Source organism: Ursus americanus, chromosome 30 (genome assembly GCF_024610735.1).
Source record: "Ursus americanus isolate L20-20 chromosome 30, mUrsAme1.1.p, whole genome shotgun sequence".
In the NCBI taxonomy this organism is placed as follows: Eukaryota; Metazoa; Chordata; class Mammalia; order Carnivora; family Ursidae; genus Ursus; species Ursus americanus.
In genome coordinates, this window is record NC_142156.1 from 9,677,774 (window position 1) to 9,702,819 (window position 25,046).

The 25,046-nt window shown below is 43.0% G+C and overlaps 2 protein-coding genes and 2 pseudogenes across 4 annotated transcripts in view; 2 read left to right on the forward strand and 2 right to left on the reverse strand.

The window, feature by feature from the left end:
- RNF10 (ring finger protein 10) overlaps positions 1-4,274 on the reverse strand; it is a 30,700-nt gene extending 26,426 nt beyond the window's left edge. For both annotated transcript variants that reach the window (XM_087857278.1, XM_045791559.2), the window contains exon 1: positions 3,970-4,274. In XM_087857278.1, the coding sequence (XP_087713404.1) occupies positions 3,970-4,126 (157 nt within the window). In that variant the 5' untranslated portion in view covers positions 4,127-4,274. The remainder of the gene's footprint in view (positions 1-3,969) is intronic.
- Positions 4,256-6,462, forward strand: LOC148107437 (small ribosomal subunit protein eS7 pseudogene; annotated as a pseudogene).
- Positions 6,463-8,483: 2,021 nt separating this feature from the next.
- Positions 8,484-23,036, forward strand: COQ5 (coenzyme Q5, methyltransferase). Of its 2 annotated transcripts, XM_045791560.2 has the most exons (7): positions 8,484-8,732; positions 12,361-12,510; positions 15,081-15,302; positions 19,223-19,329; positions 21,400-21,488; positions 22,078-22,189; positions 22,268-23,036. In XM_045791560.2, the coding sequence occupies exons 1-7, from the start codon at positions 8,486-8,488 to the stop codon at positions 22,367-22,369; spliced, it is 1,029 nt and encodes a 342-aa protein (XP_045647516.2). In that variant the 5' UTR covers positions 8,484-8,485; the 3' UTR covers positions 22,370-23,036. The 2 variants fall into 2 exon arrangements, with proteins under 2 accessions (XP_045647516.2, XP_087713405.1); XM_087857279.1 differs by lacking the exon at positions 12,361-12,510.
- LOC123788316 (U2 spliceosomal RNA) lies at positions 12,583-12,744 on the reverse strand (annotated as a pseudogene).
- Positions 23,037-25,046: the final 2,010 nt, after the last annotated feature.

The following is a 25,046-nucleotide window of genomic DNA, read 5'->3' on the forward strand; positions in this document are numbered from 1 at the left end:
TCTAACAGGTGGCACAACCTAGAGGTCAGAACACCAGCCAGGAAGTTTCTGCTGCTGATTCATGCTGTAATCACAGCAAGTTGCTTACCCATCACTCGGAGTAGTTGACAAGCACCTCCGGAGGGGCAACATATGGCCTTACTATAGAAACAACTGACAACAAATTGAATCCAGCTGAAATTAGTAATTCTGAACGAAAGGAAGAGAGGTGGTATCAAGAATGACACGTGCCAAGTTACCTGCCGGTTAAGTGAATTTATACAAAGGGCAATTTATAAATATTGCCTAGAACTTTTTCTTTTTTAGAGAGATTTTATTTATTTATTTGAGAGACAGAGAGAGCACAAGCAGGGGGAACAGCAAAGGGAGAGAGAGAAGTGGGCTCCCTGCTCAGGACCTTGGGGCTCGATCCCAGGACCCTGGGATCATGACCTGAGCCGAAGGCAGACACTTACCTGACTGAGCCACCCAGGCACCCCTGCCTAGGACTTAAGAATTCACTTGAGGGGCACCTGGGTGGCTCAGTCAGTTAAGCATCTAACTCCTGATTTCAGTTCAGGTCATGATCTCAGGGGCATGATTGAGCCCCATGTTGGGCTCTGCACTGGGCATGGAGCCTGCTTAAGATTCTCGCTCTCTCCCCCCTCTCTATGCCCCTCCCCCCAACTCTCATCCCTCTCTTTAAAAAAAAAAGAAAAAAGATTTCACTTAAACAAATCACTCTCACCCCCCCCCCAACAAAGCCTCAGTTTTCTTGTCCATAATATGAGGCTTATCCTCTACCATGACTCCTCATAGGGTCATGAAGATTACGAGAAAACTTCTGTAAAATGCCTCCAAGTGGTTGGCACAAAGTTGCATTATTTGGAAGACTATTATTAATATATCTAAATCATTCCTGTCAAAAGCACCCCCTAGACTTCCAACAAAGCCATATAAACCAAGGACTCCAGCCAACAGGCCCGGAAATTCTTGTAACTTCTCTAAGTGGTTTTTATTAAAGGCTCAAGTCACCTCAATTTTCAAAGCCATCTAAACCTCCAGGTCCATTTACAGTTCAGAAGCATTCTTCAAGGCAGATTACCACTAGTAACCTGGCTCCTGGTACCGGAATAAGAGGAAGTATATCAGGATAGTACTTCATATCACCAGCCTCAAAATAACTGCTTCATAATACCTGACCTTCCCTTAACCTCCATGGTAGTACCATCCCCCGCCCAGGGGAATGGGGCAAGAGCCTGGTTCTGGGCCAGGGTCCATTGTTTGTCCATAAACTGCCTAACCTCTCTTGCCTCTTTTTACTTTCTTTGGTCTTTCTAAATGACTTTCCCCAAATCCTAAACCACCTTTCTCCCCTGGGCTATATTCTGGGACTATTCATTGTTAAGTGCTCTTAGAATTACATCTTAGCCCTACAGGAACAAACCTATAGGAATATATCCAAGAAAATGAATGTTATGTGAATGTTTGAAGCAGTTAGCCAAAGCAAAGAAACTGCGGTATGCCACTCTGGCAGAAAAGATCAAGTAAATCCCAGGAGCCAAATTTACCTATTTCCTGCATGCGTGAACGTAAGCCAACTGCAGGAACAAAGACTCAAGTATATTAAACATGTAGCTAGGAAGCAAATGACCATTTCTGACATGCAAGTTAGAAAATAGAACAGAGGGTTTTTTTCTCACATGAGGTAGGGAAAGGAGAGAGGAAAGGTGAAGTATTTAAAATCTGAACAACCCTTGCTCTTGTTACTTTGACAAAAGAAGGCAAGTTATGTATTTTCACCTACCCTCCCTTTTCTTTCTTCAACTCAGTACTCTGAGACCCAAGAGGTCCTTTCAACAGTTTCCAGCAGAACTGAGTACATGAAGTGTTGGGTCAGCTTCTGAAATGCTACAGAAACCCCTTAGGGAATTATGCTGAATTTGAGCCTACCGTTTTGTTAGAGCAACCCTCTAGAATCTCTGTATAAGGGCTCCTAAATGATACCTGCCATGGTCTTAGCTATAATGTTCTTAAGGCAGCATATGCTACCCTTCAGTTCAACCTTAAAAGTGAGCCAATATCCAGCGTTTCCTAAGCCATTTTTAATACTTACTTATTCTGCTTTTGATCTGTTCCTAAACGCATGCAGTGAATTATGGCTAATCAACTCTGTATTTAGCTACAAACCTATTCTTCCTATTTGCTAAGGGTACACAGCAGTAGTCAGAAAAGTAGGCACTGGCAATGGCAAACATTCACAAGCTTTCTAACACACTAAACAAAACCTAATGCTACCAGAGGGCACACTGTTATTTTATAAAACGTAGCAAAAAATCCTTTACAGGAGTTACTTCCTTTCTCAGAAGCTTTCAATTAAGAAGGTGAGCAAGTGTTTTAAGAGTATTTTATAGTATTTGCCATAAAAAAAAAATCACTTTAGTCAGAATGAACCCAACAATAAGTATTCTATACAAGTCTATCTAAAACATTAACACAAATACTTTCTTGGTCAAACTACAACAGAATTCTCTATCAACCCTGGATAATCAGTTAGTTCTAATCAACATATGCAAAGTCAGGGACAAAATGAGTAAAATGCTTTAAAATACCTGTTTTCTTGTTTGGATTGTCACAAACTTTCAACTACTGCCTCACTACAGAATGAACTGAAGGCATTTACTGCAATAGACTCATTATATTATGTCAATGGCATACTCAGCATACCAGGTAAACAAGTTTGCTATACCCAATAGATCAATTCTGAACTCAAGTCAGCCTTACAGTTGTTTTTTCTCTTTGTTTCTAAGCCTTACAGTCTTTAAATCTTTAAGTTTTAAACTGGACCTCCACATTTGGGGACTTCAAATGTTCACCTGTCTGCCACACACCTCCACTTCCACTGAAAACATCTTCCTATTACTGCTAATATAATCACAGCAGAAAAATAACAGATTTGTACACAGGCTTTGAAGTAAGATGGAGAACATTAAATTCCAGATTCTGCCAACTCCTAAACTCCTGGCCTCTCGGCTTTTCCCTTCTTTAGAAATGAACAATTCCACCTTACTGGACAGATTAATAACTAGAGTATAAGTAACATAGGTATAAACCTACTCCACTCCCTGGCACATGGTAAGCCCTCAATAAATGGTAGCTATCATCACCATGATGGTCATACTACTGAGAGGCATGACTACAAAAATGACAAAATCTTCCCTGTAAAAGGACTCTAGCCTACCACAGGGAAATAGGCATGATGTGTATTTGGTGCATAATAGGTGTCGGGTATTCTTCTAAGCTCTTAGTTCATTTGCTTCCTAAGTTAATTTATTTAATTCTTATTATCTCCACATTTACAGAAAAGGAAATTCGGAAGCTCAAGGTCTGGTAGATCTGAAAGTCTGAATCAGAGCCCGTGCTCTTAACCACGACTCCAGAGTGAACAAAGCCATTCGAGGATGAGTCCTCTTCAGCAACAGGGATGAATCTGAGACCAGGTTATTAAATATGAAATTTGAAGTCCTTGGGCCCCACCCTCCCCTGTTTAAACTTGAACACTAACCAATGCTAATTCAACATTAAAGGGCAGAACAACTTGGTGGATTAGAAGCTTGGACTGGTGAGTCAGACAAACCAGGTCTTAAGGCCTGCCGTGAGGCACATACTGGCTGGGTGACCTTACCTTTTCTGAACCTCAGTTTCCTCATCCGCAAAATGGGGATAAGAATAGCACCTACTTCACCAGTCTGTTTCGAGTATTAACACAAGGTTAATGCAAAGATTCATGTAAACCACGCTGTACAGTGCTCATTAAGTGTTAATTTTTAAATAATGGGAGCCACGGAAAAGGGGAGAAAGATAGGAGGAAACGACAGTAGAAAGAAGAGCTGTCCCTGGGTGACCCAGCAGACACCTGAGCGAGGATCCTCCCCAGCCTCCCGGGCAGTCGCCTCCCCCCCGCCCCCCGCCGTGGGAGCCCGCCCTTACCGCTCTTGGGTTTAGACTCGCCGGCCGGCCCCGCCGAGGCGGAGCGGGGCGGCTGTTGCCCTTTGCTGCTGCCCGAAGAGGCGGAGGAGCTGCTGGAGCCGCTGTTCTTGTCCATGTCGGAAGCGGTGGCGGCGGCGTTGGGGGAGCTCTGCGGCATCAACGGGGGCCTCGGCGGCGGCGGCGGTCGGAGCGGAGCGGGCGCGGCGGGGACCCAGGCTCATGGCGTTCGGGGCCGGCGGGGGTCGGCGGCGGCAGCGGTTCTCGGCCTTCATGGCGACATTTTTCCCTGTTTCCTTCCTCGGCTTCTCAAAGTGGAAAGAGAAGCGGCGGGCGGGGCTGTGGAGCCCGGCGGCGGCTGCGGCGGCGGCGACAGAGAAGAAGGAGGAGGCCGGGGCTCGGAGGTCCGGGCCGGGCCTGGCGGGGCGGAGGCTGCGGGGGAAGGGGAGGCGAGGGAGGGTGCGCGAGCCCCGCCGGCCGGCCGGACACGCTCTCCCGCCGCGGGGCAGGGGAGAGGGCTGGCTGTCTTGGTGTCGGGGACGGGTGTCTCCGACACAGCGACGGACACTCGCCTCTGGGCCGAGGCCGAGGTGCTCCGGGAATGGCGACGAGTCGCCAAACAGCATCTCGAAGAACCCGGATGGACTCTATATATAGTGGCGATGTGGGAGTGAGGTCCTCTGGGAAACGTAGTTTTCTAACTACATCCGGGCCCAGTGATTCCCCACCACCACCACACACACGCACACACACCCCGCCTTTGAAAGGATGATGGGACTTGTAGTTCAGGTTTTTAGTACGCTAATAATGTGCACAATAATATAATATGCACCACTACCAATAACGCCTCCAAACATTGAGATACTTGTGGGATCCTTTTATTTACTTATTGCTTAATTTATAGTTCTTATTCTAGTATTAATATCTATTTATGGCTCTTATTCTATCTCCCAATAATAATAAGGGCAAAAATAATGACAAACCCTACATTTAATATCACTATACAGCACTTCATCATACAGAACTTCATTTCATTGTTAATAAGTCATTTATTAATATAAGCCATTGTCAGGGCACCTGGGTGCCTCAGTGGGTTATGCATAGGACTTTTGGTTTCAGCCCAGATCATGATTTCAGGGTGGTGTGATGGAGCCCCACCTTAAGCTGTGGGGCTTGCAGAGCCTGCTTAAGATTCTCTCTTTCCCTCTCACTCTGCCCCTCCCCTCCCCCACTCACACGTGTGCACGCTCGCTCTCTCTCTCAAGAAAAAAATATATATGTCATTGTTAATATTTCATTTCATTGTTAATAGTATTACCATCATCATTAGCAGGCATTGCACTGTGGGTTATATGGATTATCACACTTAATCCTCACATTAACTCAAATTTAAAGACAAGGAAACTGGTTCAAAAAGCTTAGATCAGTTAGCCACCATCACATAGCTAATAAGTGATGTTCTCAGCCACCTATGAGATAAGCAGTTCTCCAATATGGACATTGAAACTTAGAAAATCTCATCACAGCTGTCTGTACTTTGGAAAATTATAAATGATTCCTTTCAACCATAGCAGTTTGAGATTTGAAGGATCACATACACACACTGTTAAAGAGATGAACAAATAATTTTTCAGACTAACCTCAGCTAGTTAGAAACCTATTATATGCCAGGCCCTGCACTGAGCACAAGGAATGCCAAAATATATTCAGATTGAGGCCTTTATTATACTCACCGTTTCCTAAGTGAATTAAGCAAATAAGAAACTACAGGGGCTAGGCCAGAGCTCAACAGAGAAGGCCATGTTCAGTTCGAGCCAAAATATGATGAAGCCCAATGGCTATGGAAGAGTCCAGCACCTCCTAAGCTCTCCTCGAGTTGCAAATGAACTCAAACTCAAGGCCCAGCTAAGGGAGCTGAATATAACAGTCAAGGACACTTAAGTCGGTGGTCAGAAAGCTATTATAATCTTTGTTCCCACTCCTCAATTGAAATCCTTCCAGAAAATCCAAGTCCAGCTATTTCATAAACTGGAGAAAAAGTTCAGTGGGAAGTGCGATGTCTTTATCGCCCAGAGTTGCCTGAGCCAACACAAAAAAGCTGTACAAAAAATAAGCAAGTGTTCCACTCTGACAGCTGTGCATGATACAACCCTGGAGGGCTTATCTTCCCAAGTGAAATTATGGGCAAGAGAATCCACATGAAACTGGATGGCAGCCAGTTTGTAAAGGTTCATTTGGATAAAACATGGCCAAAAACGTGGAACACAAGGGTGAAACTTTTCCTGCTGTCTATAACAAGCTCACTAGCAAGGATGTTAATTTTGAATTCCCAGAGTTTCACTTGTAAACAAAACTGACTAAATAACATATCATTCACCCAAAAGAAAGGAAAGGAGGGAGAGAGGGAGCGAGTAGGGAAGAAAAACTACAAGGGAAAATAGTAACAAGAGCTATAATAAAGTTAACACAAAATGCTGACTATAGCAAAGGCTCCAAGGAGAGGTGTACAAACAGTTGGGGGTCAGGGGTAGAGGAGGGCTTCCCAGAGAGGTGTCACTTGAGCTGAGCATAGAAGGATGAGTGGAATTTCAGCAGTCATATATGAACAAATAAATAGACAAAATCCTAGAATTCCCCTAATTGGGTCCTTTTTGGCTCCTTATGCGTCATCACATGCAATACAAAACATTAATAAGTAATGTATATATAAGTGAATCAATTTCTTGAAATTAACAGTTTTAACTGGAATAAAGAAAATTAGATACTAATCTCATATTTTGAAATTTCCTTAAAATGCCCTTCATCAGTCCTTGTCCTGCTTCACCTCTTGCAGTTATTTCCCCGCAAGTGATATTGAAATGAGAACAAATACAAAATGTTGGTTTGGAAACTTACTTTGATGTCTAGAAGGAACAGCCCCAAAGCCTGAGGTCCATTCTTATGTACAACTAGATATGGAAGATATAATAAGTTTCCTTGATGAATTTTTATTTCCTTTAACAATAATGTGAGAACTCTATTTACATGGATGAATCATTCCTTCTTTCTATCACTTTTAAAAATAAAAGAGAGGGAAAGAAGAAAAACCCGTGCAGCTCTTCCAAAAGAAAGCAGTAGGTGTCCATCTGTCAGGCTACACATTAAACCAGGAAGAGATTTTTCATTTTCAAAATAGTTTCTTGGGGTCCTTGGCGCTTTCTCCTTGTGAAATATTTACAGGAAACATACATTTAAATAGAGAATCAAAGCAGAAACATAGAAATCCAAGCAAAACTCACCACCTCCATCCTCTTTTGCTCAAGATGGTCTACATTACCCTTTTCATAAAAAAAGAACAGGAAAATCTGGGGTTGAAGTAAACATCCATGCTATGCCAGTTGGCGCTACAAGCCTAGCTTTGCGACAAAAGAAGAGGGAGGGTGAGTGGTGATTGGGTCTGACTCACTAAACAGACACCAGAGCTTTTCTTCCCATTTATAAACTTCTTAGGTACATAAAATGTAAAGACCAAAGAACAGCCTTTTGTACGTTTATTTTTCAGAGTGGTCTAGCACATGTTTCTCAAGAATGGTCTGCGAATTCTTTGCATCAGAATTATCCCAGGAGTTTGTGGATCTCCTGGGTGGCTCGGTGGGTTGAGCATCGGACTCTTGGTTTTGGCTCAGGTCACAATTTCAGGGTCCTGAGATCCAGCCCTGCATGGGACTCTGCGCTGGGTGTGGAGCCCACTTTGGAGTCTCTCTCTCCCTCTCCCTATGCTACCCTTCACCCCCACCCCCCCCCCCACCCCGAGAATAAATACATCTTAAAAAAAAAAAATCACCACACAAGTTTGTTCAATAAAGATTCCCAATGCCCATCCTTAATGTAGGGATTCAAAGTCTCTGAGATTTGGGCCCAGGAATCAACTTTTTTTTTTTTTTTTTTTTTCTTTTGGAGAGAAGATAGAAAGGAGGGGCAAAGGAAGAAAGAGAGAGAGAGAATCCCAAGCAGGCTCCACGCCCAGCATGGAGCCCTATGGGGGCTTGATCTCAACACCCTGAGATCATGACCTGCGTGAAATGAAAAGTCAGAGGCTTAACCCACTGAGCCATTCCGGCATCCACAGGAATCTGCATTTTAAAAATCAAACCAGGTGATTCTTAGGCACATCAAAGTTTAAGACAATTGACCTTGTTATTATCTGCCTTGTAACCACACCGTACCTTAGTTTCCTACTTCTGCACCAGAAAACAAGAGTTACTGCGTATCTTGCGAGTTAGCATTCATCCTGCTGGTTAACAAGACTTAGAGACATGGCCGCTGAGAGGTGATTGTGGGCTTATCCTAAGGTCCCTTCATTTCTGGTGAATTCTATATGCAAAGTGGGAAGAGAGCGAAGAGGGATTTCCGGTACTCAAAAACTAAGTAGCCTCCGGCCTCCGGATCCCAGAGGTCACACGCGTAGCTCCCTAATAATGGGTTTCAGAACGCGTTCGGCTAATAGTGTCTCCTACCGGCCGCCGTTGGCCCTCTAGTGATGCTACACTACGTACTGTCCGGGCGCTGCCACCTTACTGCCAAGATGGCGACCCACAGGAGCTGCGCTTTATGGAGCTACTGCGGTCGTAGGTGGTCGCGGGTGATGCGGTGCTGCCGGCTCCCCGGGTTTCGTAGCTCCTGGCCCAGGGGCCCGCTGGGTGCTCGGCACTTGTCCCAAGAGAAGCAGGCAACGGAAACACATTTCGGGTTTGAGACTGTGTCGGAGAAGGAGAAGGGGGGCAAAGGTGAAAGGGGCGAGAGGGCGGACGGAGGGATCTATCTGCGATCTGGTTTCTTCAGCTCAGCTAGGAGTTGATTTAACGTCCTGTTGACTCGGATGCTGTAGCCTGTGCAGTCCTGACCTCCAAGGAATCACACACACCACCACCACCCCCAAGCCTGACCCCGCAGAGCTTAGATGCCTCCTCTTGTTAAACACAGTATTGTTATCCCCAAGTTACACACGAGGAAATTGAGATTTCGAGATTAAACAAGAACTGGCCCAATTTAATATAGTAAGCGGCCGAACCAGTATTCCAACCCACTTCAGTGTGACTGCAGAGCTTATGTTCTTCACCTCTTACTAAAGGGTAGGTCCATTTTTTATAGAAAGGAAGGAGAAAAAGCTCTTCGCTATGCCTCAGCTTCCAAATTGTATAAGTAGGAATAATAGTAAGCGTTCTCTTAAAGTTATAATGAGGATTAGATTACTTCATACATTAAAATATTTTGAACAATGCCTGGCACTTCATAATTGCCCAATAATTGTTAGATATTGTTGAGCACAGTTTCTTTGTGTCCAGCATTGTGCTATAGGCATGGGAAAGGAGAGGACTGTTTTAAAACTCCCAACTCTACCATTTATAATGGGGAAGGTGTTAATGCCCATTTAACAGGTGGGTATGGTGAGGCTCTGAGAGTATCCTTCACTTGGCCTGTGATCACCCAGGAAATAAAGAGAAAGAATTCACAATTGAATATCCCATCCTCTTAAAGACTACTACATTGTCTATGTCTCACCTCAGCCTTGCTAAATACATAGCTCTACTGTAACTCTTTGAATACTGATTTTAAATTAACATTTCACTGGACTGTGAATTCCCAGAAAGCTAGGACAGTGGCTCATTCATGTTTATATCTTCAGTGCCTGATGCACTTTAAAAGCTTGATAACTGCTTGTGTAATAAGACAAGCCAAGTAAAACGATAGTAAATTTTTATTAAGGACTTGAAACCTTTTAGAATACTTTACATTAATTCTTGTAAATACAGCCTTATGAGGTAGAGACTATTAGCCTCACATTATAGATGAAGAAACTGTTGAAACAGAGATAGTAAGTCACTTCCCCAAGATTCTGCTAGTAAGTGGCAGAGCCAGGGCATTTAATCCAGGTGGGTTGTTTCCAAAATGATAATAATGCCTAACCTCTGTATTTTACTTTACAAAATATGAACATTTCACACACACAAGCAAGGAAGAGGTTACCCACTGAGCTAAATATGTATCTCGCAGATGGGGACCCAGCATTGAAGTACAGGCAGTCTTCCCTTTGCACGGTAGTGCAGGACCATAAAGATGACCATGCACGCTGAAATCATGCACAATGATATTAATAATCAATGGGAAAAATTAGAACTGTTCTATGACTTCTAAAAATTTTTCAACATCGGGGGTGCCTGGCTGGCTTAGTGGAACATGTGACTCTTTTTTTTTTTTTTTTAAAGATTTTATTTATTTATTTGACAGAGATAGAGACAGCCAGCGAGAGAGGGAACACAAGCAGGGGGAGTGGGAGAGGAAGAAGCAGGCTCATAGCAGAGGAGCCTGATGTGGGGCTCGATCCCATAACGCCGGGATCACGCCCTGAGCCGAAGGCAGACGCTTAACCGCTGTGCCACCCAGGCGCCCCTGAACGGAACATGTGACTCTTGATCTCAGGGTCGTGAGTTTAAGCCCCACACTGGGCATAGAGTTTACTTTAAAAAATTAAAAAATTATTGAACATCAAAAACTGTTATAAACGTATAGAGATATGGAATAAATAGTAAAGCTAATATTTATTTAGCAAACTATGATTTAAAATTAGGTTTAACTTAATTAGAATTTTTAAAATTTAACTTTGTTTTTTAATTAAATTAAAATTTTAATAAAAAATTAGAAACATTAGGTTGTTTTATTCCTTTGTAAAAAAAAAAAAAAATCTACCAAAACTATTTTGAAAAGTGTTTGCTACCTTCTGGTCATATTATTTACAATAGGGAGCAAGCATCTTCTCTATGCCTTGGCAAATTGCTGTACTCCTTTCTAAATTTCAGTCAGCTTTTAACATTTTATCCTTTCACTGTCAATGTCATGAGCTATCTCCAAGAATTCCTCTAGCGTGAGATTTTTTTTTTGCTGGCATCATTTCCTCTGGGACATCTTCAACCTTTTCGTCACAACCACATCCTCATTCACGTCCACAAGTTCATCTTCGCATAGCTCTTCCGGCTGCGTATCTAGAGTGTCTCGAGCACCAGTGTTCCCACAGTCAGCTGTTTCACCTATAACCCATGGACATTTCACTTCCAATATTACCACTTCTCATATCTTTGCGGTGCTTTCATTTTCATTGGCCAATTTCCTCTTTCAGTTATCTAGTTTTGTAAAATACCACACGTGTTTACAACTGAGAGATAAGGAGGTAACACAACTATATGCTTTGCTGTCTGCGTGTGAACTGAATGACTGATGTGTAGTGACCTACCAAGTGCCAACGGAAAGAAGTGACATGATTGGTTACTGTTCTTGATGCATGTCTGTTATTTACAGAGTGATTTATGGGCTGAAGAACTACCGGCGAATTTGTACTTCATGCGGTTACTCACGGTTAATACACCATTGCACATGAATGATGTTGTTGGGGGATTGGTGTTATTTAACTAGACCACAGTCACTGAAATTCGTGTATATCGGAACCATGCAAAGCAGAGATTGCTTATACTTGGTGGGTTGAGCTGTAGTGTCTCTGAATACCCTGAAGGAAAAAGAAAAAACAAGGAAAAAAAAAAAAAACAAGCTTGGAGATCCCGGGGTTGACAAAGGCATTCAAGATTGAGTTCAGGAGGAGCTCAAGAGTTGCTGATTCAGCAGAGGACAGGGATGTTTGGGATCTGTGCAGCACATTTCATCTGAGAAACTCAAAGCATCGCCCCTTCATTACCTAATGCAGCCTTATGGCAGGGTGATAGGGAGCTGGCACTGAGTTTTTCATCTTACGGGCAGAGAAACAGGTGTAAAGAAGTTACACGTAGCCTGTGCTTTAAAGTGCCTTAAATAGTAAATTCCTTCTCCCACTAGGCCAGATTCCACATTCTCCCTTGATCCTATCAGATTTATGAGATTTATGAGGGCCCTCTGCACTGTGGCTTGGCCCTGATTCACATCTTGCCATTCATCTGCCCACCAAATTGTACTTGAGGTTTTTCCTCTGTGTCCAGGCAGGGATGAGCTGAGGCCTTCCTATCCATTAGTCATGTATTTCTAATGATTTTGTTGTTTTCTGTTAGAATAACCATTAGAAAAATTCCATACCCCCTCCCCATCCTCTAGGAAGTGGAAACCTACTTAGTAGCAAGTAGGTGCATGGCATTATTATGGGGTAGTGGTCCGAGATAAAGGTAATTAAGCAGAAAAGAGGTTGGTTCCTTACATGAAGTAAGTTAAGCCTTTCTTAAAAGAGTTTAAGGGGCAGATTTGGGCATCAAGCAGTATAGCTTAACTTCACCTGACAAAGGCAACTTCAGGGGAGAAAAGCTTCATCCTCTTTCATTTAGGACTTCCCCAAGTTAATCTTGTTAATAGCACAATTGTGATGTATTTCTCCTATGTCAGTCTATCATGTGTTTGAAAGTGTGGCCAAGAAGTATGATGTGATGAATGATATGATGAGTCTTGGTATCCATCGTATTTGGAAGGATTTGCTGCTCTGGAAGATGCACCCATTTCCTGGGACCCAGCTGCTCGATGTTGCTGGAGGCACAGGTAATGTCCAGTCGAGTATCCTCGAGTATCACTGATCACCTTTAATAGAAATTAGTGTCTCTTGTTCGAATGAGGTAGCTTACCTACCATTAGGCCAAAGATGGTAATTGAAAATCAGCACACTTCTAAGAAAGGTTACTCTTTTCAACGAAATGTCACCCAAAAACACGAAATATCAGCTTTCTGCCTGTCGTTTTTCTACACTTGATCTTAGCCAAAAGGCCGAGAAGCGATTGCCTGTCGTTTTTCTAAAATGCACAGGGTTAAAAGTAAAAAGATCACTTCTTTCCTCCAGTGACACCTCACCATGTGAATCACTTTTATTCTGTTTAACCTTTCATCCACTTTTCCTCTTTCTTTGGGGGGATGCCCTTTCTCATATTCCATAAGCTTTCTAGACAATCTTTTCTACCTAATCCATTATCATACCAGAAATCAAAAGCTCAGCTGTTTATACGTGGTCCTTTGTTACTTGGTGCACACTAGATATCCGGGGAGAAAAACATGGGTTTCTACAGTGCATCTTGGTGATGTTATCACGTGGTTAATGTACATGAGAGATTACATTAGAATAATGTGGCATATAATGTAATAATGTGGTCACTGATACCACTAGAATAACATAGAATGAGAAATGACAGTCTTCATGAATGAAACATGTTTGTGTGTGGCTTTGTTGGTGTGGTCCTCTCCCCAGTGGAAGCTCAGAAGGTAGTAAGACACCTTGCTCAATGGAGGACAATTTAACAGAATCTCTTAAAGTCTACAATCTTTACAGGCTAGGATCCCACAATTCCAATTCTCCGTATCTAGTCTAAAAACAAAAAACAACAACAAAAACAACAACACCGTTGCACAAAGCTATAGCTACAGAAAGGGCTCCGTCAGAGCTGCCTACATCTGTGCCTTAACCTGTAGCATTACTGCGTGCTGGCAACTGCCCACTGAGAAAATGTAATTAGAAGGTAATCCCATATATTCAAAAAGACATTTTAAAAATATATAGCTACAAATATGCTCACTGCATCATTTTTAGTAGTAGTGAAAACTTGGAAATAACCTCAATTCTGCCTCAGTAAAGAAATTGTTTTAAATTAAGATACACCCATTCTATGAAATATCATGTAGCTATTTAAAAGAATGTGGAAAACCTATAAATACTGATGGAGAGTTCTCAAAGACATATTCAGTGGGAAGAGAAAGAAAACAAGTGGTACAACTATGTGTATAATATGATCCCCGTGTATGTTTCTAAGTTGTTTCATATAAAATTTTTAAACATATAGGAAAGGGACTGGAGAATACCTCATTGGTTGGAGAGACTAGAAAAACTTAAGGATATATTTCATGCAACTAGTGTAAGAAAAACAAAGACAAACTACATTATAAGAAAGGAAATGTGATCCTAGAAAGCACTGTCTTGGCCCAATCAGTATTTACCTGGTCACAATAAGATAAACACTTTCCAGTTTTAGACTCCAACCAACAAAGCACAGAAGATGTAATTACAGCTACAGAGCAAACAGTATGTTATCGGTCCGTCTTGACAGTGTAAAAGTGCACACAGTAGAAGGTTGAAAAGAGTCAAGAGGTACCGTCTGTAATTGATGAAACAAATAAAATACTAGTCTGTTATTCTAGTTTACAAAGGAATCTATGAGAGACTATAAAATGCTATCTAAATATATTTCGAAGGTAGAGGCAAGCAGAGATGAGGGGTGAAGTATCATTATAAATTTGGTAAGTAAAGAAAGAGCTGGAACCAACAGAAGGCACAACTGAAATGATTGAGAAAGATGATCCCTGGGGAGCTGAACTAGGCATGGGAAGTGGTAGGGCAGGGGATCCTTGCTGGTAACTATACCCTCATGTTGCTTTCTTAACAATTATTAGAAACTAGAAGGGGTGCACACTAAGCACTTACTGGTTAGGTCTAAAGAGGGTATGGAGAGAGAATGCAACTTTTATGTTCTATTATAAATATTTGGGTGAGTCTTTTATAGTGAGAATGTGTCCATGCGTTACTTATGCAATTTTTTAAAAGGTTTTTTAAGAATATTAGAAGTTAACAGGGCGCCTGGCTGGCTCAGTCAATAGAACTGACTCTTCATCTTGAGGTCATGAGTTTGAGCCCCATGTTGGGTAGAAAGATTACTTAAAAATAAAATCTGAAAAAAAAAAAAAAAGAATATTAGAAGTTTTTAAAAATGCTGTTTTGTTTTTTTTTTAAGATTTTGTTTATTTGTCTGAGAGAGAGGAGGAGCAGAAGCAGGGGGGAGCCTCAGGCAGAGGGAGAAGCGGGCTCCCCACTGAGCAAGGAGCCCTACGGGGCGCTCAATCCCAGGACCTAGAGATCATGACCTGAGCCAAAGGCAAATGCTTAACTGACTGAGGCACCCAGGCGTCCCAACTTTATTTTTTAAGTTACTATAGAAATGAAGAGAAACTTCAATTTTTTGGATACTCCTCAAATCCTGTACCTTTGTTGCTCTGTTTGGGTCTTGGAAATGTTGGGTCTTTGCTTGTGTTTACGTTCATGTTTGCGTCTTTCCCCTGTTGGGTTCCCACAGGTGACATTGCATTCCGGTTCCTTAATTATGTCCGGGCACAGCATAAGAGAAAGCAGAAGAGGCAGTTACGGGCCCAGCAAAATGTATCCTGGGAAGAAATTGCCAAAAAGTACCACAATGAAGAGGACCCCTTGGGCGGTTCCCGGGTGGTGGTCTGTGACATCAACAAGGAGATGCTAAAGATTGGAAAGCAGAAAGCCCGTGCTCAAGGACACAAAGCCGGTAAGTCCTATGGAAAGTAGACACAGTGGAAGTGTTTGTGTGTTTATGAAATAAGATGGGATATAGAACATGTTGAGGTACTTTATTTTCAAAAACATACGGGACAGGCAGGAGTCAAAGATAATTTCATGTGCCTGAATCCAGTCTGTGTGCTGTTATGTACATTATTTCGCCAACCCAGGGAGTTAGTCTGATCAGCCCCATGTGACAGAGCTGATAACCAAACCCCAAAGAGCTGCTTGAGTAAAGTGCCTTTGCTCAAGTAACACAGCTTTTAAATGGCAGATCCCAAATGGGAGCTGAGTCTTGGGATCTTAGCTCTTGGACCCTGAGATGGAAGTTTTGCTTTCAATTCCCAGCAACTCCCTGCTGATCCCATTTGTCTCTTTTGGAGCCATCCCATTCCCCATCAGTACTCTGAGGGTTTGACGGGTAGAAGCTGAGAAGGAGCTCTGCCCTTAAAGCAGGCACTTGCCCTTCAGACACAAGGGAGCACAGGCAGCTGGCAGCCTCCAGCTCTCAGAACCTTTAGGCTCCGCCTGGGCTTCCAAGCTAGGCTTTTTTCCGGCCGTGCTCCAGAGCTCCCTATTGGGCTGGCTTAGGCTTTATCAGATCCGCACTGAGGTCTACAGGCTTTCCCCACTCGATCCTGCTTCCTCTTCCTTTTGTCTAACCCCAGGTGTTCTCCCCTTCCCCCAGCCCCCCCCCCCAAAAAAAAAGCCCCTCTTCACTCCTCCCTCATCTGGGCATCTGTTTCTCAGAGGGCCCAACTGATAGAATGAAAGAAACAGCTGGTAAACAGTACTCCTTTTCAGCAGCAGATAGGAGAGTGACTGCGCGTCTCTGGGAACCCAGAGCCACCGGAAAATGGACAATTTGTGCTCCAGCTTAAAGAAGCAGGTTTCACATTTTGCCGTTTGTTTTCATCTTCAAAATGCTTCCCCCCAACTTTATCAGGTAGCAGTAAGGATGTGGCAGCTGCAGCACGTTTTCCCAGCTTTCCAGAGCCGCCGCGCTGCCCTCTTCCCAGCCGGCCAAGCGCTGCAGGCAGCCACTGAGAGGCAGTGGTCTGGGACAAAGAAAATAAAGTCCCTCGGGTCAACATCAGCGTTCCTGTCCTCCCCCTCCCCCACCAGGAGTGACTATGGTTATTTTAGCTCAATTCCTCCTCCTCCACCCCCCACCCCCAGAACGAGCTGCCTAGACGGACCACAACCCACTCGGCCTCCAAGATGAAGGGCTCTTTTGTTAACCGTCAGTGCTGATCAGAAAGCAGACAGTCCCTAGTGTTTTTAGACAAAGGCACTATGTTTCCTCACTCCTACTGAAAAACGTGTTTCCCTTCCCTCTGGTGCTCAGCCATAAAGGATGGAGAACAAAGATAGAAATGATAGGCAATGTTCCTTTTCTGGAACCATCCCTTCCACAGCATAGCGTGCCCTTCAGCCTCTCCTCACCGCCAAGACAAATCCACCGGCGTACGAATTATTAAGTGCTGCACAGGCGCTTGTCTTCCCTTATCTTTCCTCCTTGCTTTATCAACGTCCAAAAATGATGTCTTTGTAAAAAATATCCTGCGAAAAGAGCTGAAAAGGAAGATCCTAGAAATTATTTTGTACTAGTAAGTTAACGAGAAAGGCATATTTGTGTGGAGCGCTGTTGTGTGTTTTATTTACATCTTATGTGGACACTTCCTCCCCAGATGGAAGCTCCGAGGGCAGGAGCTTTAAAAAAATCATTTGAGGGGCGCCTGGGCTCAGTCGGTTAAGCGTCTGCCTTCCGCTCAGGTCATGATCCTGGGGTCCTGGGACCCAGCCCTGCCTGGGCTTCCTGCAGTGGGGAGCCTGCTTCTCCCTCTCCCTCTGCCAGTCCCCCTGCTTGTGCTCTCTCTCTCAAATAAATACGTAAATAAATAAATCTTTAAAAAAATTATTTGGTAGGTTATAAAAGTGATATATTTGAGAGGACTTTTGGATTTTGCAAAAGTATTAAGAAGAAAGTAAATGTTACCTATAGTTCCAACATTGAGATGCTCCCAGTATTTTAATGTATTTCCTTCCTAGCTTTCCTAATCATTTCCTTTTTATAAAATTGAAGACTTTCTGTATATACAATTTAGTATCCTGCCCTAACTCAGCATTGTATCATGAGATCTTTCCACGTCATTAAAAATTCCTTAAAATCATTATTTATGATACTCTCCTGTATGGCTGTGAATCACGAAGATTCACATCACCAGTTTACATAACCAGCAACCAATTGACCTTTCACTTTTTTCTAAAGCTTCTGCATGGAGCACAGCATTGTGACATCCTTATCTGTAAATTTTTGCATGCATTTGTTAATTTTTACCTCCTGTATAACCTCAGACAAGTGTTTAAACTCTCCAGCTCTCAATTACCTTATCTATAAAATGGGAGAATAAAAACCACCTTGTAGTAGGAGGGAATATACCATAGCTATTGAAAACACAGGCTCTGGGATAAAACCACCCGAGTTCCAATCCATCTGGGTGACCTTGGGCAACCTGCTTTCACCTTCCTAATACTCAACTTGGCTCACCTAAAACAGGAGGATGATAGTAAGAGCTATCCCATGGAGTTAGAATGAGAATGTGATAAGATAACACACGTAAAGTGATAATACAGACCCTGCCATCAAGGGCTCGGAGCAGTTGCTATGGTGATGATGATGTCATCAATGTCATCTTCCTAAAAATCAAATAGCTGGTTCAAAGGATATGGTGGTTGTTTTTTTTAAAGATTCATTTATTTAAGAGAGAGACAGAGTGTGTGCACGCGAGCTGGGGGGAGGGGCAAAGGGAAAGGGAAAAGGGAAGCAGACACCCTGCTGAGAATGGAGCCCCACACAGGGCTGGATCTCCAGATCACGACCTGATCACGAGCCGAAACTAAGAGTCCAACGCTTAACCGATTGCTGAGCCACCCGGGCACCCCAGGGTATGGTTATTTTTAAGCATTTTGCTAAATACTGCTACTTTGCTTTCCAGGAAGGTTTTCATTTACTTTCCTCTGTAGAACCTTCCTTCTATATTGTATTTTATGTCTAATTTGCTGCAAGTTGAATAATGTTAAAGCTGAATCAGAATCCTTTAGTGGACAGAGCTACCCTGTTATGGGGTTCCCTTGGGTGTTTTCTGAATTTGTGACCAGACTTGGGGTCTAGACACTTTGATTCTCCATTAGAACCGATATAACTAGGCTAAATTCCATACTTAGAATACTTCCAATGACCCTTTGAAGTTGGTACTGTTATTAACTCCATCTTACAGATGAAGAAACCAAGGCAAAGTAGTTTATTCAAGATTATACAGCTAATAAATGCCGAAGTTGGAATTAAAATCCTGGCAGTCTAAACCCCAGACCCGGGATCTTAACTATGGTACTTCGCACAAAACACTTAGTTGGGTAAACACTTAAACACTTAATTGGGTAAAAATTGCTTGAAGGTGGGCATAACTGAGTATTCATCAAGTTCTTCTCTGAGACCCATGGGGAAAGAACTTCCTGCTAAACTTGAAGAAATTCAGATTCTGAGGCCAAGACACCTTGAAGACAGCGGCCAAGAACCCAGCGATGAAGGCAGGTGTGTGATGGTTTCTGATACCACATGTATGGTATTTGCCCAGCACCAAACTGTTCTCCAGTTCTCCCATACCAACTAGGTGTCCAACAATTCAATTCAGTTCTGACACTGACTCCCAGAGTTAGTCTCAGATTCCACAGACTGCCCCCACCTCAGAAGTCAGCCATCAGTGGGGTGTGCAGACTGCCCCCACTTCTGCCTGGCTGACTACGAATCAGGGGATTCCCACAATGCCCTCCTCAGGTTTGACAGTTCGCTGGGTGCAGAAGAGACAGCAAACCAGAAAGAGACCAGGAATGACTTTTCTCTTTCAGGACTTGCTTGGGTATTGGGAGATGCTGAAGAGCTGCCCTTTGATGATGACAAGTTTGACGTTTACTCTATTGCCTTTGGGATCCGAAATGTCACACACATTGATCAGGTATGTGCGGCTGCGTCCTTAGCTTGGTGATTCCCATGCAATTACATCTCCTAGATCGGCCCCACAGGAAATGAGGAAAGCGGGAGAGAGTCTTCTCTCCACCCAGCTCCTGAATGACTGTTGGCAGGCTTGGGGGCCTCGATCCTTGAAGTTGCCAGTTTTCCTAGTCACGAAATTGAACAAGACCAAAACCACAAAGCAGATCCCCACTGAGGCCTTCGTTGTTTGGTTGGTATTCACATCTTTGAGCTGTCAGTCATGCTCTGGCATTCCATCTGTTCCCGCTCACTTGTGAAGTTGTCTGACCCTGTGAGTTTGCAGATCAGAGGCATTTCCAAGGCCAACACAGAAGGCACTCGAACACTTACTTTGGTAGAAGGTACCTAGAGTCATGGGTTCCTCTACAGGGAGAAGGGAAAATTTAGCTCTTAATCTGATGCAGCTTTTTTTTTTTTTTTTAAGATTTATCTTTAAGGAATCTCTGCACCCAACGTGGGGCTCCAACTCACAACCCCGAGATCAAGAGTCTCTACCGACTCATCCAGCAAGGCACCTCCTGATGCAGCTCTTCTGTATTTCTACTGCAGTATTCTGTCCCGAAGCATTGGAAGACAATGTGCAAGGCACCACATTGTTTTTGTAATGGGGGGTCCAGTTACCTGGTTCCTCTGCTTCCTGGGACATCTTTATGGTGCACTTCAGCTTGGTTTTTATGACCTGCCCCTTGTATATAGCCAGTTTATTACTTCTTTTCATTAAAAAAATTTTTTTTCAATAGGTTCAGGGTACAAAAGGGCATGTCAGTCAAAGTATGCTTCTCCTGTGTCCCAACCGTTCAGTGCCTCCTCTCCCTCCCTCTAATCACCAATTTCTTGTGTGCCTTTGCAAAGATGTTTTGTGAATATTAAACTTTTTCTTTTTTTATACAAATATTAGCATATGAAACATTTTGCCCATTGGTTTTTTCCCCTTGAAATATATATTGGGAGATTTTTCCATGTCGGTACATAAAGAGCCCTGGCTCTTCCTTTTTTTAAATAGCTGCATAGATTCCATTTATGTAGACATTCCATAATTTAATCAGTCTCTCATTAATAGTTAAGATGCTTCTAATCTCGTGCTGTTCAAACAGTGCTGCAGGGAATAACCTATATGCATGTCATCTCTACAATAGATGCCTTTTTCTTTTTTCTTTCTTTCTTTTTTTTTTTTTGGAGTGTGGGGAGGGGCAGAGGGAAAGGGAGAATGCTTTTTTTTTTTTTTTTTTTTTTTTGAGAGAGAGGAGGGGGAGGAGGAAAAAGGGAGAGGGAGAAGCAGACTCCCCGATGAGCAGGGAGCCCAACTCGGGGCTGGATCCCAGGACCCTGGGGTCATGACCGGAACCAAAGGCAGACGCTTAAGCGACTGAGCCACCCCGGTGCCCCAGAGAAGGAGAATCTTAAGCAGATTCCACATGGAGACCAATTCAGCATGGAGACCAATCTCACGACCCTGAGATCTTTACCGGAGCCAAAATCAAGAGTCAGATGCTTAACGGACTGAGAGCCAGCCAGGTGCCCCGATAATAGATGGCATTTCTGTAAGATAGGTTCCTTGAAGTAAAATTTCTACATCAAACAGGATATCCATTGTGATTTAAATAAGTAATTGTAGGAGCACCTGGCTGGCTGTTGACAAAGGGTGCAATTCTTGATCTCAGGGTTTTAAGTTCAAACCCCATGTTGGGCAAAGAGTTTACTTTAAAAAAAAAAAAGAAAAAAAAATCCTGAAATAAGCTTTTAATAAATAAATAATAAATAGGTAATTGTGAAAGTGGCCGCCATGTGGCTGTACCAATATGAGTACTCCAAGTAACCTCTTCATGGGCAGCAGAACGCCTATAAAACTTAAGATATCGTAGGGTTATCGCTGCTGCTACAGCTTTCCAACTGAGAATGCTTGTGCATCTCATGGATCTATGGGAAATGCTAATTTTTATAATGCCTATCAAAGTTAAAGGTGTTTTGGCCTCATGGAATTGAGTGAGTTCTGCTGAGGACTGTGTTCTCTTGTTCCTTGTCTTGTGTTCAGGCACTCCAGGAAGCCCATCGAGTCCTGAAACCCGGAGGACGGTTTCTCTGTCTGGAGTTTAGTCAAGTGAACAATCCCCTCATATCCAGGTTCGCACTGTTAACAGGGCTTTATTCTTATTGTCTAGGCAAGGCTTTCCCGTCCCAAAATGGACAGAAAATAGCCCGTAAGCAGTAAGCATGAACCTCATAGTCCAGAGTCTCTAAGGGACAGGTGCCACCTCAGAAGTCAGCCAGTTCTGAATGACCACACCTAAGCCAGAAGAGTTTCAAACCAGCAACCAGAGGCTCAAGTTGGCCCACAGATGTATTTTGTTTGATTGATCGGATTTTAAGAAATTGACTTAGATGTTCGTATTTAAAAATCAGGAAGTTTCACGTAAAAATCTGCGTTTCCAGCTTCACTTGAGGAACCATATAGGGCAACGCTGAGCACTCACTCCCACATGGCAGTAGTCAGAGCTGCGAAGTACCTGCCCCTTCCCCTTAGTAGCACTTATGTGCTGCTTCCTAACTGCACCTGTCACCACATCCTCACTAGTCCCTACTGGTCTTGCACCTGGCCCACATTGCTTTCAGGTACTTGACTTCTATAGGCATTTGAATTGATAACTGCAGGCTTAAACCTTCTTGCTTCTTATCAGGGGGGCATGTTCTAATCTTTTGCCTTTGTGTTTAGGCTTTATGATCTATACAGCTTCCAGGTCATTCCTGTCCTGGGAGAGGTCATCGCTGGAGATTGGAAGTCCTACCAATATCTTGTAGAAAGTATCCGACAGTTCCCGTCTCAGGTACAAAACTTTGGTATTTTTCTACAAAGGCCCTAGAGTTTAAATCCAGGTGATCCTTGCTGTATCTTTGTGTTTTAGGAGGAGTTCAAAGAGATGATAGAAGATGCAGGTTTTGAGAAGGTGACTTATGAAAGTCTCACATCAGGCATTGTGGCTATTCATTCTGGATTCAAACTGTAGCTCCTTTACCACTCTGGAGTGTGAACCGGTCACACCCTGTTGAAAGCCTGGGACTGAAGGATAATCTGGCTAGCGAGCCTGGCAGCAGAACATCCCCTCGAAGGATGTGTGCCTTGGACTCATGTTCTGACGTGATGAGTCTCCAAGTGGAAGAAACAGATTCTGCTGCAGCTTTCACTAGGAGCTGCTTCAGGGCTTCTCCCAGAGGTATTTGCTCGTATTTTTTGCTCAACTCCTGCTCAGTTTTCTTGGCTGTACAGTGTGTGGTTAAAGTAAAACCAGCACTGCTTCTCATTTTTGAAGTGCATTTGTAGCTTCTTTGCTGGTGCTGCCTTCCAGAGGGATAATGATGCACTTGAACCCAATGATGATTTGAACGAGAAAATGTCCTAGCTGTACCTGAGTCAACCTTTCAGCCTAGGACTAAGTCGGGCCAAAAACCAAGGCCCAAGTCAGAGGGCTAACAATCACAACTAGAATTAGGAACCGAACCACTAAATGAGTTTACAATTTGTGTGGTATTTGTTATTTCTTCTTGGGGGGGGGTGAGGGAAATACATTTTTGTTATCACTCAGTCCTCTTGTACCAAAAACTACTATTGGATCCTCAGTGCCTGTCATGAAGAAAACAAAGCCTTGATGAAAGAATAAATGTTCCAGGAAACTCCTGCTTTTGTGTTTTATATGGAAAGCTGCTTTATCAGAAGGGTTTTATAGCCACCCCCCAAAAAAGTTTGAAAACAGTTTAGCCTAACCCCCTTTGGTACTACGGGGCAGAGCTGGGCAGAACTCTTGTCTCCTTAATACAGTCCACTCTTTGATGTTAAAATGGGGCCAAAAATATTGTGAATGTGGATTAAGCTTATAGTTTTTAAGGGGCTTTGCTAAGACGTTGCAGAAGGCAACCTGTGACTTGGCTGGCCATTTGTTAATTGTGGATAACTTAGTTCAAGGCTATTTGAAAAGCCTTTAAATATGCTGCCTCTCGGCCCAGCACAGCAGGGGTCATTTATGTACCTTTTCTCAGATCTTGCTTGCCCTGTCATTGAAAAGCTTTAAGACGCAGCTATCTATATACGACCACCTCAAAGAACAGCAAAGAGCATTTGACAAAGTGCTAAACCTTAAAAAAACTTTTAGCTTACATTTTTTCAGCCAGCTAGAGCCTGCTGGCCTTTGAAATTAGAATTAATAAGGAGCAGACACTGGAAGGAATTTCATAAACCATCAACCCAATCCTATCTCTTTGGGCAAGTGGTTTTTTCATATCTGAATCAAAAAATAAAACAGTTAAAAGCTGCCACTTCCAGGCAGCAGATATGGGCCTGATCAAATTAAAACCCCCAATGTCCAGCCATTTGTGGACTTAACTCTAGGGTCTATTGCCGGAAGACTATTTGGAAGTAGGGCTAACTGAACAAGAATGATACAGCTTCAAACAGAAACATAGCCAGGCCACTACAGAGGGAAAGGAGCTAGAAAAAAGATGGATTATGGGAACATCTTCAGTATGTTTATATAAATACAAACCTAAATCACCTCAGTTACACTCCTGTTCCACAGAACCTCATCCTTCTTTCCTGCAAAAAGCAGGGGAAATTTTTTTCTCCCATTTTAACTGCCACAACAAACAGGAAGACAATTTTTTGCCCTTCTACCGTGAAACTTTCCCAGTCCTAACCTGGCTCAACTTAAGATTCCTAAAACCCCAAGTTCTAGTAGTAAGAATCTCCCAAAGATGTTACAACCTAATGCTGTGAAGCTGGGGTCATTTGAACTCTCTCCTCCCCTTCTGCGTAGCAGTAGCTTGGCTGTTCAGAAATCCTAATTGCATCTCACAGATCCAAAGTTTAAAACAAAAACCATTATCTCGTGTAAACACTGAAAACGCAGGGAAACTAGAAAGCCAGGACCTTCCTGCAACTTCCCAATAAGAGTGTGGGTTGTTTCAGCCTCTGGCCTATTTTCCTTTATGCCTACAAAAGCCAAGTCTGCTATATTTGGTTTTCTTCATAGAAGACTTAAGTCTTAAAATTGATAGCAGGAAACCTTTAATGAGGGTTACTTATCCACAGCTTTAATTGGGTCTTTTAATGAAAGCTTCAATTCACATTTAATTGTTAATGGGGTTTCTAAGCACAGCTAGTTAAAGCACAGCACAGCAGGCTTACACGTTTAAATTCCTGCAAAGACTTTATTGGAATCACATGGAGGGCTGCTGCTCAAAAACTTTCATTTTCCCTTTTAAGACCACTTTTAATCTTTTAGTGTCCATTTGGGACAAGGCAGGAAAAGGGGGTGGGGGCAGACAGCCTACAGCCCAGCAAATTTCTCATTAGCTCGACTTTGTTTTTGGCTTATTTTACAGCTAAAGAAAACTTCGATAAAGTTCTACACATTCATCAACTCCACCTGAGGCCCTAAGTCCAGAACAGCATCTTTTAACAAAATAAGCATGAAGGATAGTATTTATCAGATTAGCAGTAAGATTTAACCCAAAAGTCTCTCTGCCATGCATCTAACATGCACTTCTGAGCAGTGTTCTTCCATGCACGACAGCTGCAGGATGGGGGAGATTAAAGGCTCAAGAGCACTATGAAGAGGCTAGTCTATTATATCCCACAGAAACTCACTTCAAGAACTGACCCCCACTAACCTACTCAAGATCAAGTGAGAG

Coding starts and splice junctions, on each gene's coding strand:
- COQ5 (XM_045791560.2), top strand. CDS start 8,486: ATGCTACACTACGTACTGTCCGGGCGCTGCCACCTTACTGCCAAGATG. Junction 8,733..12,360: donor GAAGGAGAAGGGGGGCAAAG/GTGAAAGGGGCG, acceptor CTCCTATGTCAG/TCTATCATGTGTTTGAAAGT. Junction 21,489..22,077: donor AACAATCCCCTCATATCCAG/GTTCGCACTGTT, acceptor CTTTGTGTTTAG/GCTTTATGATCTATACAGCT.